This window comes from Entelurus aequoreus, linkage group LG12, assembly GCF_033978785.1.
Source record: "Entelurus aequoreus isolate RoL-2023_Sb linkage group LG12, RoL_Eaeq_v1.1, whole genome shotgun sequence".
Classification (NCBI taxonomy): Eukaryota; Metazoa; Chordata; class Actinopteri; order Syngnathiformes; family Syngnathidae; genus Entelurus; species Entelurus aequoreus.
Window position 1 is genome coordinate 12,365,183 of NC_084742.1, and position 10,021 is coordinate 12,375,203.

Below are 10,021 nucleotides of genomic sequence, written 5' to 3' on the forward strand. Positions count from 1 at the left end.
CAATAATTTGTCAATTCCGTGATTTTCCTCACAGACAGTGAGTACAACTTTTAATTGGTGCCTTCAAAGGTTCGGTTGTCATAGCTTTGCCTTTGGGCTATTTGCTTAATGTAACTCTCACCCAAAAAAAAATACTTACGTTTCCGTCTTTTTTCAACTCTAAATCGGATATTACACATACTGAACTACCATATTTTCCGGACTATAGAGTGCAAAAGTATTAAGCTAAATTTTAGAAGAAAAAAATATTTGTCCATGTACCAGCCGCAGATGTATAAGTAATGAAATGAGATAGTTACACTGAAAGACTTGGTAAATGTTTATATACATACCTTTATTGATTTCAAACGGTGCCTGTAACATGGCAGTAAAACTGCTGATCAAACAAAACAGAAAAGTCATCGTCATGGACCCCCGAGCTGCAGACGCTAGCTCACCAATCAGCTAAACAGACTCAATAACTCCACGGTGAAGTTTTGGTGAACTTACGAAACTGAAACAACACAAAAATAATGCTACTGTAAGTTAACAATACTAACACAGACACTTGTAAATGTGTTAATATATTAGCTAATGCTAACGACACTACTTTCAAACATTTGACGGTTCAGTAAGTATAAGTTGTTTTAGTTTTATTGTCAAATTTACAAACCTTGCTTTGAGTGACGAATGAAGAAACCATACGAGTAGGAACGCTATTACGACTAGGAGATGGGAACGGCACTTATACTTCCGGTTCAAGGCACGAAACAGAAGAAAATACTGTAAAACTTCCAACCCGTAGCACCCGAGGTTAGCGAACTCGTCCAAAAGCTGGCGCCATAGCACAAACTATAACACGCCTTTTCAGTCTCTGTTAATATATGCCGCAAGGTACAAACCTCGGGAAGCAAGGAGCGCCATATAGTCCGGAAAATACGGTACTGTACTCAAAATGTGTTTTGGCCCATCTCAGGGAACTTTATTTCATTTTTGTACAAGCTGTCTAAGCTGGAAATGACTCATTTGAGTAACCAGACTGAAAGTAACAGGAGTGAGTTTTTAGCCTAGAATTATTAAATACATGAAATATAGCCACATTGAATTTATGCTGATACAGGGTTGTCAAAATAGTTTTTATTGAGAGCCACACCGCAATTATGGCTGTCCCTAGAGGGCCGTTTGTAACAGTGAATACAATATATAAATGTATAATCAACTCATGATTTTATTACACAATTGCCAATGCATTTGATTATTGTATTTTTTATGTACAAATTAATGGATAACTTGCATTGAAATCATAAGTCATTGTAACAAGTAGATTTGTATTTATTTTTTATTTTAACAAACATTAGTTTGTAATATTTTTTTTGTTGTTGCATGATCAGATGAAATTATGGAATGGATTAAGCAAAGCAATCAAACAATGTACTTATATGATCCACTTCAAGAAACTCTTCAAACTTAAAGTGTTTACAAAGTACAAAGAAGAAGAACCATGATAAACATTCTGAATGTATTTCATCCATCCATTTATTTTCAAGATTATCTTACTCATCTCACCATATGAAATATAACTTACTTCACCAATTATTATTATTATTTATTTTTATTACTTATGGAGTATATTGTGAATAAATTGAGAACAGGAAGTGAACAAAAGTTTTAGCAACTGCTATGTTAAGTAAAAGGGGTAGAATTAAATAAACTCTGCTTCTTCCTTCTCCTTTTCGAACATGTTGAATAGAGAAACTGGAAATTGTGATGTATCATGTTGTATGCATGCATGTTCCAAATAAACTCCAACTCAACTCAACTCAAAATCTAAGTTGATAAGACTTAATTTTTAAAAGGCATACATTTTTAAATCAAAATTACAAGAATAAATAGATTTAGCAAGAAATAATTTAGTACTATTTTGACTGTTGGACTATTTCCAGCCTTGATTCAACAAAACAAATATTAAAAAAATAGTTGAAGTAACAGACTGTCCTGGGAGTTAAACCCCAGCTCGTTATCCCCTAAAAGAATTCATGATTACTTTTTGGGGTGATTTATAAATACCGATAATTATTGGGCTGTATGAGGAAAGTGAGGTCACACCGCTAAATCCGATAAAATTAAGAATAACTTTGAATTTAAAAAATGCTCCATTGAGGCGTTATTATCCGTACTGTGCTGTTTGTGGGTTAGGGTGACCTAATCAAGCGCTCCTTTTTCACCGAACCGTGTGCTGATGCACTTGAAAAGTGAACATTTTTGCCAGAAACGAGCTAAGTGCTAAATCTGTGATTCCATCATTGAAATGATGGCGCTGGACAACTGGCCCTCATCATTAAAGATACTGTCTTTTGTCAGGACAAGTCTATGTTTAAGTCACATTTTTAAAAGGGAATGCATGTTAAGGCGTGGGTCGGCAACACGCGGTTTGAGAGCTGCATGTGGCTCTTTAGTGCCACCCTAGTGGCTCACTGGAGCTTTTTCAAAAATGTATGAAAATGGGAATATATGGGGGGTCCTACTAAATTAAGCGGTCCTTGAACTGACCGTAGTTGTGTGGACTGTGACACGTAAGTGTGTTTACATGTATAGGTGCACGCAATTTCGAACTACTTCTGGTCTCCCACGACATCTTGTGTGAGGAAACACTCCGTGAAGCTATTCATTTGTACGTTGTTTTCTGAGGTGATTGCACGTATCTACAATTTCTTCTTGGCTTTTTTGGTTTTCTCATCAGTTGTCATCATGCCTCAAAGCTGTGAGGCAGTGTACTGTACCTATCACAATAGGAAACAAGGAGAGAAGTTGTCATTTTACAATTTTCCGTCTCAAAAGAGGTCAACAGATCGTCGTGACGAGTGGCCTCACGTGGTCAAGAAACTGACAGGGATAGGCAAACGTTGGAGCCCTAGTGGACCCCGACTTAAACAAGTTGAAAAACGTATTCGGGTGTTACCATTTAGTGGTCAATTGTACGGAATATGTATTTCACTGTGCAACCTACTAATAAAAGTCTCAATCAATCAAAGGAAACATGCTGTGCAGCAAGCATGTTTCTGCACAACATCGTAAATTGTAATCTACTTGTAACTTCATGTACTGCAATTCTGTTTTTAACTTGGCTAACTTTAGGTTTTAGGAAAGCTTTTTATCACTGAATGTCTTTAGTTTTTGTCGGATGAATTCATTTTTTATACAATAATAAAATATGAAATATAAATATTTCAACAAAATATAGTGTTTAGTTATAAGAGAAAGCCGACTGAACAATGCTAAATGACGCCACTGGGGGGTTGTACTTACCCAAAATGATAGGACTGAGGTTGCGTGCCATTCCCCTTGATAAATCATAAATATAAAACTGCACACTATATCGTGTAGAATCCGGAAGTAGTTAGAAATTGCAGGTGCCCATAACTTTCTCCGACGCTGGCACAGAAAGACTTGTCTCTTTTTCTTTGTCTCATTTTGTCCACCAAATATTTTATGCTGTGCCTGACTGCACAACATTAAGCTTTGTTGATGTTATTGACTTGTTGGAGTGCTAATCAGGTATATTTGGTCAGTGCATGACTGCAAGCTAATCGATGCTAACATGCTATTTAGGCTAGCTGTATGTACATATTTAATAATTCCTCATTTGTAGGTATATTTGAGCTCATTTAATTTCCTTTACTTACGTCCTCTGTGTCAGTATGTAATATTGGCTTTCTGATAGTTGTTTGTGTGCCATGTTGTTATAGACCACAGCAAACGTTACCCAGCTTGCGCTGCATTTCTGATAGTTGTTTGTGTGCCATGTTGTTATAGACCACAGCAAACGTTACCCAGCTTGCAAAGATTGTAATTAATCCATTCGAAGAAGACAGCCTGCTGTTTCCTTTAACTTGAACACACACATCTAAACATTTGGCAACTCTAAGCCAGTCATTTCCAGGAGTTATATCACCCTCTGAGAAGCCTCCGTTTCAGCATTTCTGTCAACAAAGATTTGCATCAGCCTGCGACACATTTAGTCACTTTGATAGTAGGCTAATAGAGCTAATATAGGCACTTACATTATGTGTTGCCTTCATTATAAGACTTACTTAGGGCTTTTATTTTTTTGTGACTCCAGACAGAATCGTTTTTTTGTATTTTTGGTCCAATATGGCTCTTTCAACATTTTGGGTTGCCGACCCTTGTGTTAAGGTAACAGGACTGAGTAAAAACCCAATAAAGTTGATTTGATTTGATTGAAGTGTGAACTTTTACTTTTTTAACATATTGCGCCACCACCACTTCAGTAGATTCTTACAAGCGTGGTAACCTCAATGGTCCTGCTTTGGTACCCCTGACATTGGACTTTTACAGTTTGCGAACTGTACCCTTTTGGTCCTAGCAAAGTTAAAATCCAATAAGTATCGTCTGACAATTGGTGAATGTTGTTTCTTAAAATGGTTGTCTATAGAAGTTTAGCTGAAGTTATAAAGTTTGCTTTGATAATGAGGCATTTTTTGTTTGATGGCTGTCAGAGCTGCAGGCCGTGGCCTCCTTCGAGCACTACACGCTGTCCGACAAGGCCATGGACTACAGGATCCTGCACATGGACGAGGACCAGGACAGGATATACGTGGGATGCAAGAACCACGTGCTCTCCATGGACATCAACAACATCACGCACGGCACTTTGAAGGTCAGTTGTGTTGCAGAAACACACAACTGTTTTGCACAGCATTGCCAGACATACAATAATTTTTGCATTGTATGATAATGCCCCCCCACCCCCCCAAATTTAAAATGTAAAATCAATAATTTAAAAAAAATAGTAATTTGTTTCTAATTTATTTGTAGTCTTTTCTTTCCAGTAAAAACTTTTTCTTCAGCAAATTTACCTATCATAATTACAGATGGAAAAAATCAAATTTATTACAACTTTCACTTCCTCACGCAATTTTAATGCAACAAACACTTAAAAAACGAGTCTGCACTTTCCATTGCAATTTTTGGGAAAAACTAGGCATCCTAAAAAAGGCCCGCAAAATCCTGGGAGGACTGATAAATTACTGTCAATGTTCAAAAACGTTTAGTTTTGTTAGATTTGTTGAACTCTGGTGCTTTCTAGGGTTAGGGTTACAATAAACATTGATTCAAAATTCATAAAATTACCAAGGGATGTAATATTTTGTTGCTGCTGCATTTTAGGCGGCAACAATTACAAAAAAAGCCAGCAAAATCCTGGACCGACTGATTCATGTGCGAATTGGACCTCTTGGATATGTGGCTATTAGTGAACTCAAGCAGGATACGTCCTGCACTGCATATGGAGTGAAATTAGTGCCAAAACTCCACAAACACTTTTTTTTTTTTACTCACTAAAAATTATTTTCTGCAAGTAAAAAAACAATTTGCAAGTGTTAAAAAATATTTTCTGCAAGTAAAAAAAAAAAAAACGATTCGGAAGTATAAAAGCTATTCACACACTTGCACTCAGAGTACCTGCAATTAGCACTCTACAACAACAGGTGGTGCTGCTGAGGCAATTTAAGGTCATCAGAGCTACTGTTATTTGCACATGGTGCCGTCCGCCAAAAATAACAAAAAGGAAGCAGGGTGGGGAGTAAAATGGGAGATAGAAGAGATGTAAAACTTACAGGTTGAGCTTTTCCCCCCTCTTTTAACAAATAACAGTAGCTCTGACGGCCCTAAAATGCCTCAGTAGCACCACCTGTTGTTGTAAAGTGCAAGTGCTCAGAGTGCAAGTGTGTGGATTGTGCTGGGTGAAATATTACTGCCAAAAGTTTTAACTTATAAATTATATAAATGATAAATGGGTTATACTTGTATAGCGCTTTTCTACCTTCAAGGTACTCAAAGCGCTTTGACAGTATTTCCACATTCACCCATTCACACACACTGATGGCGGGAGCAGCCATCAGGAGCAAGGGTGAAGTGTCTTGCCCAAGGACACAACGGACGTGACTAGGATAGTAGAAGGTGGGGATTGAACCCCAGTGACCAGCAACCCTCCGATTGCTGGCACAGCCACTCTACCAACTTCGCCACGCCGTCCCTTGAAGAAAACTTGAAGAAAAAAATATATATTTTACTTGCAGAAAATATTTTGGATACTTGTGAATCGTTTTTTTTACTTGCAGAAAAAAAATGTTTTGCTCCCAAATCGTTTTTTTTACGTGCAAAAAAATTGTTTTTTAACTTTCACAAAATCGTTTTTTTACTTGCAGAAAATTGTTGGGTTTTTTATTTGTGAATCATTTTTATAATTGAAGAAAATAGTTTTTTACTTGCAAAAAATTGTTTCTTTTTTACTTACTGGTACTTCGTTTTTATATTTGAATACATTTTTATTTATACTTGTGAATCTTTTTTTTTCTCCTTGCAGAAAATAAATATTTTTGCTTGTGAATTGTTTTTTAATTGAAGTAAATTGTTATTTTGAAATTGTGCGTAAAAACACTTGTTTGTGGAGTTTTCGCAGTAATTTCACTTCATAACTGCACCTGATGTTGTGCTTTGTCTCATGGGCCTCGTTACAACCAGGTGGAGGCGCTATTTCCCAACAGCCATATTATTTTATGTAAAAGTAAAACTGCATTTTACACTATTTTACACACAGCTTTCTGTCATGTTTTAAAGTAGCAGATGGTCCTGAGTAACTTCAAATGGGGTATGCACAATAATTGTCCGCAACGTACGATAATTTCAAACTTTTGTCATTTCCCACCTGGCAACGCTGCTTTGGCCTGCATCCTTAGCTAAGACATGGAGTCTAAACGTCCTGCAGTGGAGTGTAACAGGTTCTGGCTGATACTGCTGCTGTGCTTCCTGTCTCTGCTGTGATATTATGCAAATGGTGACACATTTGCCGTGTCGTCAACGATCGGGGGTTATTCAAAGGTGCAGTTGAAGCACTGGAGCGTTGTCGTCGTGTACGCGGCGAGGGAGTCGTCTACCAGTGTAATTGACAGCATGAGCCGCATAAACAGATGGTAAACCATTTAGACCCCCCTCCCTCATCCTACCCTGTGGGGGAGTGCTGCGTTTCATCCATTTTGTAAATTACGGGACGCATTCACAGAGCTCGACCTCTTCCACTTTACAACACGTGTCATCCCAAATTTCCCCCTTGTTTAATTTCTAGCACATTTGCATATTCATGAGCATCTGTAACTGGTGTTCACTGGGATAATTTCCACCGCACTCGCAGCTAATTAGGATCTTGTGTTGTTTTTGCACCACCAGGCGTTTTGGCCGGCGTCTACCAGCAAGATCGAGGAGTGCCAAATGGCGGGTAAAGACCCCACGGTAAGCTCACCTCATGGATCGTGGACAACACAAACATCTAGGCCACGGGCATTGGCTGAATATTAGGTTTTGGCAAAACAAAGCAGCTTTGATCCATATCAAAGAAGAATTGCAGGAAGTTTTTTAATAAAACAATCCAGATTCAAACCACATGTCACAGTCAAAGACTGATCTACTAGGTTTGCGTGTATTAAAACACGTGCAAACTTGATAGCCCATGCAAAGCTGGTCTACTAAACTTGTGCACAGAGGATGGTGTCTCTTTAGTGGGAAGAATGGTCTTTTTAGTGTGTTTGTTCTCATGAATATTACAGAATATATGCTGATCATCACAATACTGGGAGGAAATAAGGTAAAAATATCGTATTTTCCGGACAATAGAGCACACCAGGATACAAGCCACACCCACTAAATCTTAGAAGAAAATTAATATTTTCCATATATTAGCCGCACCGGACTATAAGCCGCGGATATATACATTGTGGAAGGAGTCATTTACACAGAAAGATTTTGTAAATGTTTTTTTACATACAGTGCCTTAATTGTTTCTAAATGGTGTCTGTGACATGGCAGTAAAACGGCTGATCAAACAAAATAGGAGTCATCGTCATGGACCCACTTGCTGCGCAAGCTAGTTCTCCAATCTGCTAAACAGATTCAATAACTTTACGGTGACGTTTTTGGTGAATTTACTGAGGAATTTGTGAAACTGAAACAATACAAAAAGTATGCCATTGTAAGTTAATAATACTAACATTGTTAGCATATTAGCTAATGTTAACGACGCTTGCTTCATTACGTTGCCGTAGCACGTACAAATATGCATAAAAAACACTCCTACAGACATCACACATGGGACAGTTTAGTAAGTATGAATTGTTGTAGTTATATTGTTAAACTTATAAATGTTGCTTGGGGTGATGAATGAAGAATCCTTTTAAGCAGAAACGCTATGGACGGTTTTTACTTTCGGTTTGAGGCAAAACAGGAAGTGCATTTTCAACTCGCAGCACCTGCAGAGGGCAAACTTGTCCAAAAAAGCGTCTCGGTTGGTAGAGCGGCCATGGCAGAAACTTGAGGGTTCCAAGTTCGATCCCCGCTTCTGCCATCCTAGTCACTGCCCCTGTGTCCTTGGGCAAGACACTCTACCCACCTGCTCCTAGTGCCACCCACACTGGTTTAAATGTAGCTTGAAGATGTAGATAATGGGTTTCACTATGTAAAACGCTTTGAGTCTTTTAGAGAAAAAGCGCTATATGAATGTCATTCACTTCACAAACAAACAAACAAACAATAACCCCACTATATCAGTCCTCTGCTTGGGTTTAATGAAAACTTTGGACCACAACACATGATGGCAATTAGCTAGAATAAAAAATCCAAAAATTAGCCGCTCCATTTTATAAGGATGGTACATTACATGGGACATGTAAGTGTCAAAAAGACATCTTAAAGAAGTTGGTAGATGAGATTAAATGTACAGGTAAAATATAGTGTACAAATGCACCCAATTCCAGGAAATGTAGTTTTTATTTTCAAAATATGGCCCTAGGGTTAAAAAACACTACTTTAGTTAATATGATTGCTAAAAACTTTGTACAATAAAAATAATGGCTGAGAGTAAGACTGGAAACTATCCACAAAGTCAGGGACGTGAGTTATTAATCCAGCAGTGTAGAAGCGATGATAAGTCGAAGGAGGAATGCTGAGTGTGTCTGTGGGCCAGCGGGGGCCAGGAGACGGGCTGGGAAGTGTGAGTGCAGCCTTTAATTGTGTTTGGATTGTTGCGTGCTGCCCCCTGTTGGTGTGGAGTGTGCACTGCCTAGGACACATGGTGCCAGTTACAATGCTAATGATTAATGGCATTGTGCATGAAAAACAGCACTTGTCAGAGCGCCAATATCTCTGTTCAGCTGTTCCTTTATTTATTGCCGCTGCAGAACTGTGCGTACACCCCACGCCCCCAGGGTTTTTCCATCTGCTCGTCCATGTCAAATCCGTCCACATGTGTCCAGCAGCAGATGTCCGCAGGGTCACCCTCCTCGCGAGGCGCGGGAGGTGTTCCAGCTGCATGCGAAGCTCTCGACCGAGGGCCAAAGATTCCATAACCAGGACTATCTCTCGCTAAAGTTAAGACCCAGAAGATCCTCCTCCGTCTCTGCTCGGCCTTAATTGGTTTGGAAGAGGGGAGAGAATAAAAGGGAAAACTTACGAGACGAATAAACGTGTCAAGAAGTTGTTTTTTTTCTGCCTCCATCGCCTCCCATGTGACTCACTGAAGAAGTGCTTCTGACTGCAGGCACGCTCACACAAATATTGGGCCAAGTGACGCTAATCCCTTCTTTTTCTTGCATTATTCTCATTTTCCCAACATCACGTTTTCCATTTCCGACCGCCGCAATATTAAACCTTCTCTGTTGCTTGTGGTTCTTAAACCACACACGTACACACTCACACACTTCCTGGTACAAGGCTGCTCTCCTCTGATAAACTCTCGGGTGATGAGGAGTGCCTGGATGGCGGTACGGAAGATAAATGTAACACGAGTACTGTTGTTTTTACTGGCGGGTAAAAAAGAATTCTACAGTGTCAATCCAAAACATTAAATAGTCCACTTGGTTCAAATGAAAACATCAGAACTTGTCTCAAATTTATGGTAATTAATTTGTAGAGCAACAGGATTATTTGCCCAAGCTGTGAGGTCACTTGTTCACGGGGCACAGTCATCAAATTT

The 10,021-nt window shown here is 38.8% G+C and overlaps 1 protein-coding gene across 4 annotated transcripts in view; it reads left to right on the plus strand.

The window, feature by feature from the left end:
- Positions 1 to 10,021, plus strand: part of sema3c (sema domain, immunoglobulin domain (Ig), short basic domain, secreted, (semaphorin) 3C) — an 89,671-nt gene that overhangs the window by 52,348 nt on the left and 27,302 nt on the right. For all 4 annotated transcript variants that reach the window (XM_062064727.1, XM_062064728.1, XM_062064730.1 and 1 more), the window contains 2 exons: positions 4,497 to 4,657; positions 7,225 to 7,287. In XM_062064727.1, the coding sequence (XP_061920711.1) occupies positions 4,497 to 4,657; positions 7,225 to 7,287 (224 nt within the window). The remainder of the gene's footprint in view (positions 1 to 4,496; positions 4,658 to 7,224; positions 7,288 to 10,021) is intronic.